The sequence below is a fragment of the Streptopelia decaocto genome (assembly GCF_964273445.1).
Source record: "Streptopelia decaocto genome assembly, chromosome: 7".
NCBI classification, from domain to species: Eukaryota; Metazoa; Chordata; class Aves; order Columbiformes; family Columbidae; genus Streptopelia; species Streptopelia decaocto.
The window spans coordinates 62,843,746-62,860,261 of record NC_138661.1 but is presented as its reverse complement, the minus strand read 5'-3'; the positions used below and the strand labels follow the sequence as shown (position 1 = coordinate 62,860,261).

The 16,516-nt window shown below is 43.6% G+C and overlaps 1 protein-coding gene across 2 annotated transcripts in view; it reads right to left on the bottom strand.

Annotated features, from left to right (window-relative positions):
• The window catches only part of LGR4 (leucine rich repeat containing G protein-coupled receptor 4), a 76,797-nt gene extending 60,603 nt beyond the window's left edge, over positions 1 to 16,194 (bottom strand). Inside the window, exon 1 of one of the 2 annotated variants that reach the window (XM_082058873.1) lies at positions 15,594 to 16,194. In XM_082058873.1, the coding sequence (XP_081914999.1) occupies positions 15,594 to 15,778 (185 nt within the window). In that variant the 5' untranslated portion in view covers positions 15,779 to 16,194. Of the gene's footprint in view, positions 1 to 12,381; positions 12,496 to 15,593 lie in introns of those variants that run through there. The other variant, XM_082058874.1, reaches the window with a different exon arrangement.
• Between the last annotated feature and the right edge of the window lie 322 nt (positions 16,195 to 16,516).

The window sequence follows — 16,516 nt, the reverse complement described above, 5'->3', positions numbered from 1 at the left end:
AGGCTTAAATCTAATCACACATTTTTGGAAAGCCTGTTCACAAGCCTTAATCAGAACATGTTGTATCACTGACCTTGACAGAGCTTCAACATCGACCAAGCAGGAGTTTGCTCTCAAGTTCTGTTGTACTATTGACAATTTCTATGATTATTTACCACACCAGTTCAGGAAGGACTCCTCTCCAGCAGCAAAGAGCAAGAAAAGATATTTATATTCTGAAAACAAGCATGGAATATCATCCTGAGTGCATCCAATGCATCAGCTACAACCCAAATTCATACTGTGCTGAGAAAAATCTAAAACCTGCTATGGTCTTAAAAACAACCCACCAAACCTCAAAAATCTGTCCGGACATCAGAGGCGCTCACCAGCATCACTTGATTACGAAGCTCATCCCAAACTGGATAGTTCTCCTAACCAGATTTAGCAGTACAGCTCTGGACTTAGGATTCTGCCCTAAAATGAATAAATATAATTATAGTTATCATTGCTGACCCAAAAATATAGACCAATAAAAAACCAGCATACTTTATAATTTTTAAGGAAAAGGCGTATAACAAGCAAATGAAATCTTTCACAGGAACCCTCAGCCAAGAAAACCCAATAGCCATCACTTGCCATTATAAATAAAAGAGGTCAAAGAAGCACTTATGACTAGTAATTTTCTTGAAAAGGTTAAGTTCTCTCTTCAGTTTAACTCTGTTCTCAGTATTTACATGACTACACCTATTTAAAATTGAGTAGATTTTAATCACTAAACTGTCAAGAAAAAAACCAGCATACTTAAAGCAAACAGAACATTACAAGTATTTACACGAAAAACAAAGACCTACCACATTAACTCTCCAGCCCACACTCTTAGCAACAGAGATTAAGGCTTGTCAAGTTTAATCATGTACACAGGATCAATTTTTTTATATAAACACATCCAAAGCATGTGCGATGGAAAAGCAAGAGACCCAAGAAAGGCAATCAAGTAATCTGCCTGTATTTCTAGCACACGGATCTTTCCAGCAATGTGTATTTTACAGATTAACTCCAAGAAGAAAATAGGGCTTGTGAAGCCAAGGAGACAAGGGCATGGAGACAACAAACACGGGCGTATATTTCACTTCATCATAGCTATCCTGTAGGCAAGGAAATACACTCCAGCTCTTACCTAAAGGCTGCTGGTCAATGTAAATTCCTTTTTGATGTATAAACGTACATTGCAGTGAAGACAACTACAATGGATGCAAGGTGGACAAAAAAACACCCCTCCCAAGCTCCATTAATAAAAAGATCTGGTTTTTCTTGTTCTCACTTATTTCAAAGAGGTCCAGTTTCTTTTGCTTTGAAAGACTATGGGGTTTACTGAATCAGTAAATTGGGGCCAGTAAAACTTGCCATGCAGCTCAAAACCTGCCCCTAATATGGACACCTTCGTGTTACTCGCACCCTGTTTTCCCATTACCCATTTCATCATGTACAACCACCAACACATCCATTTCTCTACTGCCAGCAAAACTGTGAAGATACCATTCAAATAAAATTAACCTCCTGAAAGTTGAGAGGGTGAAAAGGTTTTTATTGAAACTGGCAAATAATATCCTCTTTTTGTTTTTAATAACAATACACCTATTAACATCAATATTTAAGCTACCAGAAACAAAGGAGCGCTCTGCAATTACGGTGTCAGATCCCACAATACCAAAGTATCTTATATTTGCTACCAATCTGAAAAGTACATGATCTCTTTTCATCTGTTTTTAAACAAGCATCAGGATATAATGAAGAAGGCACTGCAATGTGAAAACATACATAGCGTTGTCACGTTCAAAACAGTTTATTTTTCCCATATACATGAATACAATCGATTTCAGAAATATATTTACTTAATTTGTAATTAACAGAAGAATTAAATAATTATTCCATCTTAATAAGAGCACTAGATATTCAGGGGTCCAAGACAAATGGAACCTTTTCCTACTTTTCATTAGATTTACCACAAAATAGTTATAATAAGTTAAGGGCTATTTACAGTAAACATGGGAGAGAGGAAGCATCCCCATCCCTTTGACGTATCAGATTGTATTTTGTATAACTACAGATTAATCTAAGTTGCAGAAGACAAAGCTTTTCAAACTAATTCTGTACCACCCATTCCAAGAAATCAGCAGTTACACCTCCATTCTAACTACCACCAAGTTAAAACAAAAAAGATTTTAACAAAGAATTTATGCACTTTATTCCTGTTGTTCTTTGGTATTCATGCTTTCTTTTCCTCCATACTATATATTAGGGAGGACAGTATGAGAAGCAATCAGAAGGATATAACCCTGAGAAATCTCCCCAAGATTAAATATGTAATTTCTTTGCTATCAGAGGAGCAATCAGTCTGGCAGCACTGCATCATGTTCATCTCATAAGGAGTCATTCTCTTTTGACATTTAAATAGTGTATGACTAAACAACAGCTGCTGGTAAAAAGAAAAGCTTGAATTAATGGATGTTATTTGCTAACTTAAATGCCCTTTTTACCTGTATCACCCCACTACAGTATTGAAGCACAGGGTAAACTGGGGCTTTGTACCGCCTTTACTTAGGGGAGAAATGTTCAGAGCTCGCTAATTCAGTACATCTAGTAGCTGGGTTTCAGCAAAACGAAGCTTAACCTGACACGTAAAAGGTATAAATTACATTTCCAAGACAGCTCCAGGCACTGCCTTGTTTGGAGTTGCTTACTGAGAAACTACGTTTCTTCAAACAAACTAATGTGCAGAAGGGGAAAAGGCAGTGAAGGTAATTATTGGAAGGAAATCTCTCCCTAGGCCAGAAGAGAATAATTAAGCTTGTGCATGTTAAATCACATAGGGGAAGTGAACACTGAAGTAATGGAGTGTAAGTGATAGTAAGACCTATCTACGGTCTTCCTGAAAGGAAATTAAGGCAGGGGGTAAATCTAAAGTGGGATTGTTTAGGCAACACGAAGGCAGTGTATCCCCAAACTTGATTCATGGCTCTTTGTATAAATGTACGTGTTTCCCATCCACACATGTGCGTCCCCCCCCACAGCGGAGAAAACCTTCAGTAACCCAGTAATTAAATGAGTGTGCTGAAACCTAAAGCAGTTAAACTGCATTCTGCAAGCCTGGATCCAACATAGTTCACTTATTGCTCATTAATCTCTCCACAGATAGTATCTTTTTAACAGCTAAAAATGCTTAAAATATGAACAAGATTTTCACTGTTCAAGATGTCTCTTGTGCTTCAACTGCCGCAGTGTTTTGGAAACTTCCTTGTCTAAATGAGCACAACATATGGGAATAAGTGAGATGAGTTTCTAGTCCAGTCCTTCCTCAAAAGCCTTGGGCTATTGTGTGAAAACTAATGGAAGTCATTTGCACAATCCTGAAAAGCTGTAACAGAATCTCCTCCTCCTGAGTTGTGTATCTGGGGGAAAGAGCCTTTTTCTAAGACACCGGCAATGCGGACAAGATGTTTTTTAATCACACACACTTTTGGTTGTTATTTGCTGAAGCTTCTTGGATGATCTGCTGTATTCTCTGAAAATAAACTATGTGCTGTTTTTAAAAGATAAAGCAAAATATAAAGCAATTTCTAACATCCTATACGTTTCAGGGAGATCTAAACCAAGAAGAGACTGCACCATAAAGACAGGTTAAGAAGCAATCCCTTTTAAGGCCATGCTTGTGTGTTTGAGCTCCAAAAGGAAAGAACAAAATGCGTCACACAGACAGACCTTAAGGCCTTCCCAAATAATCTTCTAGATATGCATTAAGAGATCTGCTATCAGTCTCAAAAGCAGCATCTGCTGGCACTGTTCTGCTGTGAGAACCCTTCCACCTCCTTTACCAAGCATTAAAACTTTATACCTTGTCTCTTAACCCTTTTAGCAAAGCCCTTAGATTAACTTTCAAAGCTGGCTGGCTCTACATCCCAACAGATTCCCATGGATGCACAACAGAGCTGAACAGAACCGCGTCTGGATCCTCCCCACTGCCATACACAATGCTGGCACTGCAATGCAAACACACCAGCGAGGCTTAAATCCTCAAGCAAGATCCTACTCCTCAATGGCTTTTTTTTTTTTTTTAAATCAGAGGTGCAAAGGACTTTTATGACACTGGAAATGGTCATATGTAAAAATACCTCTGCATTTTCACTGTTGATTCACACCGTGATTCACCTGTTCTCTTAAAGTCAGAAGCTACTTTTTGATTTGACACAGTAATTTAAGAAGGGCACCAACAATTACAACATAGTACATGAGATGAGTGATTATAGGCACTGTATACATGTAGTCCTTTTTCTTCATAACAGCACAACGGCTACTAATTTATCACCTTTTCAAAGAAGCGGGTTTTTATAAAAAATAAGTACGTATGTTATAAACATCATGTAGAATCCTCAAACTGTGAAAAACCAGCAGACACTGGTCACACAGGAGCTATCAGCAAAATCCAATGTTCACCTAGCACCTGTTGAAGAGAAGTACTGTGGAACAGGGTAACTCCTCAGTGATGCTGCAATATACAAACAGGGCAGGAAGAAAAGACACAAGCTTTTATTTTAAAAAAAGTCAGCTGAAGTTCAGAATAGTACCTGGTGCTTGTTTAGCCATTCAACAGAACCAGCTCCACATAGCCAGCTCCCTGGCCATTTTTTCTGTGACTAATATTTGCTTGAAGGAAATGGGGAATATATTTGGCAAGATAAATATCCAGGGTATTTGGAAATATGCATCAATCTGATGTACATTACAGAATTTCTCTCATTGACGCAGTTAGTTATTAGGGAAAAAAAATCTTATGCCAGTGAAGACGCAATGACAATACAAGCAGTCCTACTCTTAAGCAAGATTTCTGATATATTATTGTTTAAACAATAGCATTCTCTTTTGAACATGTTATGATTTATTTGACTGGCACAAGTACTCAGGAGAGTTGAAAAAAGGTTTATTTTAAGAAGGAAAACCGGCCTTGCTGCAAAATTGCAGAAGCTTCTGCTGAAGCAATAAACATCTGCCATTTGTTATCCTCAAAACAAATCAAAACCGTGCTTAGAACTCCCAAACATCAAGATATTGTATATTTTTGGTCTGGAAACTGGAGACCTGTCTTTGCAGGAAGCAGGTTAAAAAAATAAATAAATAAAAACATGTAAACAAACTAGGTGAATTTTTTTTAAAATGAGATGTCAAGCAAGAGCAAGTCAATTCTAAATAAATGATTAATTGACCTGGACACTGAAGAGATTTGATGCCTCCACTAAACATTTAGCACAGAGCCAGCAGATTTGCCCTTGGAAAAGAAATGGATTTTCTACACCTAGCAAGACTCACACTGGTTCTGTAAAAGATTAACAGTTTAGTCAATATTAGCACATTCTTTTTTTTTTTTTAACTCAAGCATTAAAACCAACAGCAGTAAAAAAAGTACAGGTCCAGCTCCAAACCACTTGCAGCTACGTTCTCAGGGCAGAGCCCCTTACACAGGACCATGACATTTTCTGTTCCCAGCTCAGCTTTCCACCATAATTCCATGAAGACCAACGAGAGCCCAAGGGGACACCCAGAAGAAACACAACAGGGTGAGCACTTAGTGCCTCACCAGTTGGGTGAAACTGCTACTAAAAGATGAACGAAGAGTTTGCAGGTTGCTGCTGGTGGTGGCTTTGCAAAATTCTCTCAAAGAACCTCTAAGTCTGGGCCTAAACATGCCAACCTTCCAAACAGCATAGGGGTCCCTTCAGTCAGTTTACTGGCTCAGAGATCTGCTGAAAGAGCTACAAGCACATTTCCCAGTCTAGACATAGTTTCCCCTACTTAAAAACCCAAGACACTTCCAGGGCTTCCAACCACGGCACCAGAAAAAGAAGACGGAACCTTCACGCTTTTACATACAAGAATTGAGCCAAGGCCAGATCCAGCAGTTCTGCCCAGTGAAGAACACCAGGCAGGTTTCCACACAGAAAGACCCACTGCACATCAAACCCACAGCTTTCAGTGTCCCTTCACTTTTCCAGATGAATCAACTACGTCTGCTATGGTTACAGATGAGCATTCAGAAAAACAGCAAGGGAGCTTCCCAAATAAGAGTTGTTTTTAAGAACATATGAAATGGAATTTTATAAACATCAGCCAGGACACCCTTTACATGTAATTTTAGTAACAAAAGGATTGAAGCTAGACACCACCAGGTCCTCTGAACGGACATGGAGCAGCAAGCTTGGCCAGATGTCCTCTCCTGACTCGTACCATCTTCTCCTCCAAAAGGAGCAAACCATCCCTGCTTTCCTGCCACAACCCCAAAGCCCCAAGTGCAGGAGAAACAAAGTCTCACTTTCCAAGCAAACACACTGTGGTGTCCTGTGTGGATGACAGGGAACAGTAACTCCCATTTTGTGCTTTGAAAGGGGACGTAATGGGTTTAGGGGGACACAGACCCCAAGGCACATTCCAGTGGGACCCTCACATCTACACTCACACCTCCTGTACCTACTGAACACCAACCACCACAGCTCAGAAAAACCAGTTGGTATCACTTACTGGGAAGAATGAAATGCGACCACAGTGAACTCTGCTGCATGGTCAAATTAATAATATTACGACGCCAAAATGGCTTCCTATTGATCCTTTCAATAGGACAAGGGGTGATGGTTTTAAACTAAAAGGGGGGAACTTCAAGCTAGACATGAGAGGGAAATTTTTTACAAAGAGGGTGGTGAGAACCTGGCCCAGGTTGCCCAGAGAGGTGGTGGATGCCCCATCCCTGGAGACACCCCAGGCCAGGCTGAACGGGGGTCTGAGCAACCTGAGCTGAAGATGTCCCTGCTAATGGCAGGGGTGGCACTGGGTGAGCTCTGAAGGTCCCTTCAACCCAAACTATTCTGTGATTCTTTGTTCTACATCTGGGGTCCCGGTCGCACAGCAAAACACGGCATCACGCAAGTCCTGTCACCTTCAGCAAGAGCATCTTGACAGCTCACAGTAAACCCCGTGACTCCCTCACCGATCTACCGTGAAGTCTGAAGCCCCCGATCCCTCTGCCCTTCCAGCCCCGTACAGGGCTTGCAAAGACAGGAATGAGATATTCCATATGTTCCCTTTGTCAGCGACATGCCTATTGAAAGCTCGGCCACGCCGATCTCCCCACTGGGGCACCGGGTCAGGCTATTCATCTGTAACCATGCAGATGTCAAGAAGGTAATGGGAGAACTCCCAAACAAAAACACATTTTGGCAGGACAAGGTTATAAAATACACAACTGCATTATTAAGCTAAATTAAACAGGTTTAGGCCTCCCCTGCATACCTCTGAAATTGCACATCCATTTATGATTCACTGCTAATTGTGTAGCATTTAAAAATCCAAACACACTTGGCTCAAAAAAATTTAGGGTGATAAAAAGTCTTTGCAAGACCTCACATTGCCCAGGATTGGTTGGGGAGAGAAAAGGAGCATGTACATCACTTTAAAAATAAACATTAAAAAACAGCTTGGCTTCTCAGGGTGCTCTCAGCTTCACCCGACTTTGGATTTTTCTTCATCTTTTCCTAAAGAATTAGCACTTGGTCTCTTTAGAAAGAATAATATATATATATATATATATATATATATAGATATATTTGTTTTCTGCCCCCAAAACAGCACATTCTGCCTGACTTCTATCCCTTATTCCAGATTATATTGGTGGTTTGAGGCTCCTCCTGCATTTAAATGCAAGGCTTACAGGAATTTCTCACTTTTTAAAACATATATAGTAACTGAGTTCTTAAGCTTTATAACAGGTTTTTCTACCCCTGAAGAAAATAATTGGCTTTAATATTTTTCTTCACTTCAGATTAAAAAAAAAATACAAAAAAACCAAACAGTTCAGGCTAAAATTGTATCTTTTCTGTGCCAAAATCTCCAGGCTGAGTTGTCAAAAACCACCAACCATCATCTGAATTACCTACAAGCAATAAAGTTATACAACAAGCTTTTTAATAACGTGCATTTATCAATATTAGATTCGAACAACATCAACAGCAAAAACAACCAACACTAATGCACACCGAGCATAACATTTCAGCAACACACCTTAAATGGTTTAGTTATACCAACAAACATCTGGCTACATTTTCAATGTTTTAAACTGCTATCACTTGGGAAACACAAGAAACTTTATTCAATAGCGAAAAATGTAATGAGGCTGTGGAAGAGAAGAACAATACTTTACACATTTCCTTACTGAATTGTATTCATCAAACAGAAATGCAAAAAGCACACAAGGGAAGCCTAAGGAATTAACTATTTCTGCCACGCTATGAAGACTGTCCTTCCTTGGAGAAGACACCAAATTAAACAAGACATATTGAATAATATGCTTAACAGGTTTTTAAAAAATAATGTCCAAAGCTTAGCCAACAAAGTTTTATTAGCTCCAAAACACACTGTATGACTGAAACAGGCCACTACTTTCCTATAACTCAGTAAGGATAAACAGCAAATATTTAAAAAAAAAAAAAACACACCAGGAAAACAAGGCCAATAAAAATTCATGAAGTTATATTCTTACTTTCCAAAAACAAAGACATCTCTCACAAATGTCAGACCCCAGTGCACCAGGGAATATATTTCGACATCACCTGCTCAAAAATAGCTATCTACATTTTTAAAAACATGTTATCGTGCTGACTGACATTACATATCATGCCATCAGTTTGCTGTTATAGACTCCAAACCAACAAGAGTTTTCAGACACCTACTTCAAACTGTTGTTTTTGAGATCACTGCAGCCCTCTGTTGTTTTGTAAAAGATGTATATCATTAATAATGCAAGCTGGCTGGCTGTGTGGAGAATGTGCTTTCAAATTCAGGGCGAAGCTGAAATACAGATTTCCCCTAATCTTTCAGCGACAATAATACGGTTCTGGGAAGTGGAAAGTTCTGACCTTGTCAAAATTCTGTAACGGTTAAATCATTCAACAGTAAAATAAAATGCATTCTGCTATTTCAGCTATGTATTTTAAAATAAGTGACATACGATTTGAAAATATTGGAAACTTTCAACTTCAGTGAAACTCACTGACAGCTGCAGTAACTCAGCACTCTTGAAAAAAAGAAACAAGCAAAAAGGTCAACTGTTTGCCAGGTAGATCACATGCCATTTCTGCGTGATTTCCTTATGCTTTCCAGGCACCCATACATCTAATGCTTAAATGTTCTGATTTGGAAATACCAACCGACTTGGAACACAACGTTCAATAAATCTGGGCCTGGTTCTGGGAAAAAAAAAGGGGGGGAGGGGGGCTTTTAAACATGCTTATAGGGCGGACAGTATTTATATAGTAACGCCAAGACTTCCCTGCCCTGTCACAGCCATAGCCACGTGTAATTTTGCATCCATGGGACCGGGTGTCCGTCTGTCAGCAAAGGGAACGTCACAGCTGCCTCCACCTCCCCAAAAGGGTCGTGCAAGGCGAGCTGGCGGTGGGAAAGCAGCAAGAACCAACAGCACATGACCAGAAATCTCTCTTCAGACTAAAGTCTGAGAACATCTTATCAGAAAGCTGCAGCTGTACCTGCAAGGCGGGTATGAAAAGCTACGGAAGGGTATTTATTTCCCTGGAGCAAAATCCTGGGTCACTGCTGCAGCAGATGGTGAGTTTACCAGGTGGGGAGGATGGCCAGGGACCTCTAAGCCATGAAATGCTGGTGATACCTCTGTTAGCAAATGTTTGTAACATTTGAAACTCCGTTCGTTGCCTCAGTTTAGAGGTTTCTTCGAATAGGAATGGCTTCTTCTCTTATCCTCTCTTACGTACCCCCTCCCACCTTTGTCTCCTATTTCTAGGATCACACAGATCTCAAATTCTTCCTCAAGCTATTTTTTACTTTCTGTTTCTTCCGTAAAGAACCCCAAAACCACAACTTGGCAGCGCGGAGCTGCTGCCTGAAACACATTCATCCCTTAATAGAATAAGTGCTGGCCATGGAGTCCCATGCGGCCGCGCTGCAGCTGACCAGCCCCATCCACTCCCTTGCTTGTTTGCAAAACAAGGAGCAGGCAAACCTGAGTTTGTTGGCAAATCCTCCTCAACATAAACACAACATCGGCTCCGGCCCATTCCCCACAAGAGGAACCATCTTTAGGAACGAGCTTTTAGGAAAAGCACAGGGATGGACAAGAGGAGGGTCTCTGATATTCAGAGTTGCTCCCATGCTCTCTAAAATGAGAGATGGGTGCTCAGCCCTTCCAAAATCTAGGCCAGTAATTTTCTCTGAGTAAATAAGAGCTTGTGTTCTTCAAAAATTGCTGGCTTAGATGTAGAATACAAAACAAATAAAGATCCTTGCGGAGGAGGTTTCTTTGGGTTTTGTTTTGTTTTTCAGTCCTTATATTACAGCTTCCATATTTTCCATCTCGAGCAGATAGTTACTAGTAAATTCCTCTCAAGAACTGAAAAGGTAATTATTTACTAGCATAAACTTGCTTATACTAAAGTCCAACTTTTTTCCATGCTGCAGACTTATCTCAGTATTTATTCCCCAAAGTCACACTTAGGAGTCTCCGGCAGTCAGCATCAAACAAGAAATGACATATTGCTGATACAAATGAGCTCAATGTACAAAATAAATGCCAAATACCTGACAAATTACATGCTGTGGCAGGGCACTGGGGTTTTAGGGGGAGGGAAAAAAAAGGAAAAGAGGAAAACACCAAATTTCCTGCCAACAGAGAACATGAAAAGGGTAAAAAATACTTCAACTTTGAAACAACAACAACTTCACTTTTCTGTGCACTACCTGAGAGCGCCTATTTCTTTTTTTCTTACAAGACCAACAGGCAAATCAGCCAGTTTAAAATGAATCACCAGGACTCCAGTCGTTGGGTGAAATGTGCTGGAGAGACCGTCCCTGGAGCCACTGGGCTCCGGTCCAGTCACCAGAAACTCGAGTCCCCCCCGCCCATGGGATTTCACAGGCCCGTATAAATATAACAACATCCCTGCCAACTAATAGGAATATTCCTATTAAAATGACATGACCACATCTTTCCAAACGAAGTATGGAAAGCATGCTTTTTAAAAGCGAGAATACGCTTTTTTATTACTCGCCACCACATCACCAGCATACGGCACAGGCAAGTGAAAAACTCAACGCTGCAACTGTAAAACCTTCAAACCTCTAATTAGATAAGGCTTTTCTATCTCAGGAGGGCTGCAATTATGCTACATTTTCCAGACTCAGGGTCATGTCTGGACATCTTTACTCTGCACCATAACAACTCCGCTAGACAGCATTCACAAGCCCTCAGCCAGGTCCTTGCTGTGCTTATCTGCCCACGGCGGGATGCTCAAGATCTGCGTGTTGGTACCGGACGGATTAGAAGACGACATCTCACATCTACCTACTGCGTTTCACCGCCACCCGACAGAAAAATAAAAGCGCCAGATGAAAAGGCAAACAAAAATGCGCAAGCTCTGCTGAATCCAAATAGAATCACATCATTTTGCCATTTATACATAAACGGAGCAGAACATCTAACTCGAACTCAAGCGTGAGACAGTGTAGGTACTTCCAGATAGTCTGCAGACTCAAAATATGATAATCAACTTTCTGCAGCTGCTGAAGCAACTTGGGGTATGAAACAAGTAAAAAAGGAACCTTTTCAGCTGTCACATCTTGGTCTTATAAAGCTAGAGCATAACACAGCACAGCAAAAGACAGACAGCATAAGGTTAAACGAGTAATAAAAAACAAAACACCAAGATGATGGTTTCATCCTGACGGTCTATTCTCTAGGGCAGCCACGGCTTGCAAGCCCCCCTTTCACAACTCCAAGAAAGCAAAATTAAACAGGGACCCCTGTAATTCCCCTGAAAATACAAGCAAGAAGCACTAGAAGGAAAATTATCTGTGCTGTTTTCATATTTCAAGTGCCCAAAATATAATAGCAGGCACTGAGATGGGATTACATTCCTCATGGTTGTCAGGCAAGCCCCTAAAAAAACAGCCAGGCCCACGTAAGATTTCTCCAAAGTCATTATCTAGAATTATCTGGTTTTCGTCTCCTGCACAAGACTCAGTCAAGTATTTAAACCCCCGAAACTGGAATTTGAATTCTCAAACTGATACTCCTGAGAACCACAAGTACAAGTATGCCCTATCGTAACTTTCTTCCACTAACATGGATGTTTTCTAGCACATGAAATATCACAGCAAAGATCAGGAGCGCACTGCATTGATTAAAAAGCCCAAACAAACAACATTTTCACATTCTTGCACAGGCACCTCAACTTGCTAGACGACAGTTATTTTGCAACAAAGCAAAATCACAACCTTCATAAACAGAAAAACAGGCAGCTGGTAATTAAGAGTTACATAAACACCTACCTAAATTATACAGAACAAATGGCCGCCTACAGTAAAAGTATCAAGTAATTATCCCTGGTTGTGCCCTCCTGACTCGCTCAGCGTTCCTTCCCATGCAGCCCATCCCCTCCAGCCCCTCCGAGAGTCTGGATCTAGTGCTGCCACCTCTCTCTTTTCCCAGCACTCCAAAAAACAATCTCCCTACCAAGGTGACCGTGGTTGGGACGACGTACCCACCTTTCTTTATTCAAATTCCACCTCTCAAAGTGTGCTCATGACTCAAAAGTAACGAGCAGATACTCAGTCTTTCCAAGCTGCTCAGTCTGATGCAACTACCTTGGCGTGATCGTACTGTATTTCAGTAACCATATAACCCCCTTGCTATCACCTCAGACCTTCTCTCCTTGTACCCCAGCATTATGGTTATAATATGTTTAGACAAGTATGAACGCAGCAAAGCATCTATTCAATGCATGTTCCACAAAAAAAAAAATAAATCTGCTGTGTTTGGAGGAACTTTCTAATCACTACAGTAAGCAAGGAATGAGCAGATCAGTCCAGAGCTGAAGAAAGATAAATAAGTGGAACCTGAAAGGATATACTCTTGAGACTCTACAGAAATCACTGCCTGGCCATGAATGGCCAGCCCAAGAAACGTGGCTGTATTTTAAAAATACACCTTGGAAATTATGTTAAATTATTAAAATCAATGGAAAGAAATTAAAACTGCAGGAAAAGAGCAGTAAAAATTAAGTTCCCGCCCCCTTCCATGGCTCTCAACTGCCTTGAAACTCATCCACTGCCAACTCCAGTTACTCGTGAGCAACTTTTCTTCAGGCACTACTTTGCTTTAGTATAGCAGAGCATCGTTTGTAACACTTTCTCAGCCATCTCTACGCTACAGAGTCTCTGCTGCTACGGCTATAATCAATAAAAGCCCCATAGCAATGCTAAGGGGATTTCCTGGCATCGTTATGCTGCCTGACACGAAGCATAAAAAGCTCTCCATGTAGCTAAGATGCTTTGCCATGACACAAACATGTCAGCTAGGGGGTGTGATTTTATTTTCTTTTTTTTCCTCCACCCAAGCCAACTCGGCTTCTCTGGCAAAACTATACATTGCGCAGCCCAAGAATTAGTTTTCTATGCTTACACAACTGTTTTCTACATACCCTAAACTTCAAGTGGTCTGGCTACAAGAGAGACCATTCAAATGCTGAAGTGCCAAGAAGTCACCTATTTTTTTCCTTCTGCAAATAAGGAAACAGGAACTAAAAACAAATGGGGACCAAGAGTATCCTTCACTGCCACAGAATGACACAGTTAAAAGTTCCTGCTCCGAACGCAAAACCAACAGCAACACAAACTCATCCCAAAACACCCTGATGTGTGTGTGCAGGTCTCCCATCACTTTTGCTGTGAGCCTTAAATCAGCTTTTGTAAATTTACCTGCACAGAAAGGAGGAACTTAAAAACTGAAACTCTTTGGTAACCTTATCTTTAATGGGTGTTGGCTGTGACAACTTGTACCCATAAGACAACAAATGCCAGGTTGCAGACACGCAGGGATGTACTGGGCCTGTTTTGCAAGACAGCCAGACAACGTAGTAGCCATAAAACCTTGCACTTAAGCGTGGCTTTTATCAGATAGGCTTCAAGTACTTTATGAAATTAGGTAATGTCCCTGTTTCATCTGTGGAGGAAAGAGAAGACAGTTTACCACCAAGTCCAAGGCTTCACGATGGCAGATCACGACTCACTACCCAAAACGCTCACAAAACACTGTTTCTGCAACAGAAAAACCACCACAAAATCAGCTCCCGCTAACACTAGATGAGCACAAAAAGGAAGAAAATATTGAAGCACAGGTAGCAACTGAGACCTGTAACTTTTGCCATTCATCAAGTACCACACAAGCAAAAGGCCCAGTAATCTTTCTCCACCCAGCTTGAACAATTTAAGGAAAAAAAAAAAAGCCCAAACAGGTACGAGAAACTGGAAACCTGCTCAGTAAACAAAACCTCCAGTAACTAAGTCACTCCCTTTGCATATTAAGTATGTGTAGGCAAACAAAGATGGGGAAAAAAAAACAAAAACAAAAAGTGACATTTTCATAGGGAAACACTACTACTGTATTTTGACAACGCAGCAGTTCAGAACCGATCTGAAACCACGCGCCGTAATTTGCTGTAGCGCACTCTGTGCTGCATGTTGTAAAAGCAGCGAAGCTTTAATAACAGCAGACCTGACCGCTGGCCCATAGGAGACCTCGCTCCAGCCTGAGAAACCTCTGCTGAGAAGTGGGGCAAGACCGACAGGTTTTATTGTGAAACTTAACAGGTTTGTGGATTAGCAAAACTACCATACTGAAAGCTGCAAATCCCTCTTGGGTCATGTCTCTACAGAAGAGATTCTTCATTCCTCAATTTAAGTTACATTATAAAAATATACCAAAGCTCAACACAAGATCCACCACTTTGTGCCTGGTTTATAGTGTCACAGGACACCAGAGAAACTGGTTTGAGAGTTCGTATTTTCCTCCATCCACAAGCAAAACTTGCCAAAGCTCCCGAGTCTTGTTTACGCTGGTTCTACTCAAAGTTCAGCTGTGCATCCCATAGGAAAAGATTTTGTAGAAGGAAAGGCATCCTTATTTAACTGCATTTAAGCAAGCTGCAGACCGAAAACGTCCCAACTTTTGGGAGAAGATCGGCTAGCCTGGGAACCGGTTTCTGAGGAAAACTGAAGAGAAAGGTGCTCCAGACTGCAGAAAAAGGCGCTGCGGTGAGATCGCGCACACATGTGCAGGCGGCGGCGCCCCCGCCTCAGGACGGCACCGGGACCTCCCAAACCCACCGGGACCTCCCGTCTCGCTCCCACAGGGGCCACAGGACCCCGGCAGCTGCCCCCGCCTCCCCTCCCGGCCTTTTAAATCTCTGAGGCCGATCCCTTCGGGCTTTCGGAGGGGTCTGCCCGGCCTCCGCCCCCCGCGGGGTTCCCAGGAGAGGCGGCCGGGCCCCAGGTGGCGCCTCATGCCCCCGCCGCCCTCACCTGCCCCACTGGGGCCACCCCCGGGGGACGAGCCGGCGGGGAGCGCGGCGGCCGCGTTACACCCACACCACCAATACATAAACACGCCATTACTGAGGTTTTTCTTCAATAGAGAAGGGACAAAGCACCCGCCCCGCCCCGGCCCCACCGCGGCTACCTGCCCGCCCCCCGGCCCGACTCACAGGGCGTGCGTGAAGGCGCTGAGTCCCGGGGGCACGGCCGCCAGCCCCCGCCCGGAGCAGTCCACGCCGCGGTCGCCGTCGCAGCTGCAGGAGGCCGGGCAGGGCGGGGGGGACGCTCCGCCGCTGGGCCCGGCCCAGCTCCCCAGGCCCCAGGCGACGAGGCCGAGCAGAGCGAGGCACCGCATCGCCGAGCGCCGGCCAGCCTCCTCCGGCTCGGCTCGGCCTGCCTGCCGCTCTCCGCCGGCGCCCTCCGCGCACCGAGCCCCGCCACGGGCTGGCAGAAAAACGTATGTAAAAAAATAAATAAAATAAAATAAAAAAAATTAAAAAGCGCCTCCGGCCGGCGCGGCCCTGGGGCTGCCTCAGCGGCGCGCCCGGGAAGCCAGTCCTCCGCCACCCGCCCGTCCCATCCAACGCCCGCAGCGCCCGTCGCCGCCGCTCATCTCAGCCCAGCAGGTACCGCGCGGGGGCGGCCATGGCCGGCTCGCCCGCGCCGCTGCCGGCGGGTGGCGGTCCCCGGGGAGCCGTGCGCCCCGGCCCTGCGGCTGCCTGCGGCGGGGCTGCCCGCGGCGCCCGCCCACCCCTCCCGGCCCTCGGTCGCTGCGAGCGGCGGCGGCTGCTCTGCGCCCAGCGCCGAGGTGCATATGCTAATGAGGCAGCCGCCCCCACGTCCCGATTGGCGCAGGGAGGGTAAATATGCAAAGCAGAGCTCGGTCGCAGCCAATAGGCGCGGGGGGCGGGGCTTCCTCCTCGGCGGGGGCCCCACGCTCCCGGGGACGCTCCGCGACCCCTCGGGACGCCGGTCCCGGTGCCCGCCGGGTGCTCTTGGCTGCAGAAACGTCACCGAATGGGCCCAGGAGCGGCGGGGCCGCTCTGGCCCTGTGAACGACCGTACCCCCCGCTCCAGCCTCGGGCTCACGGTG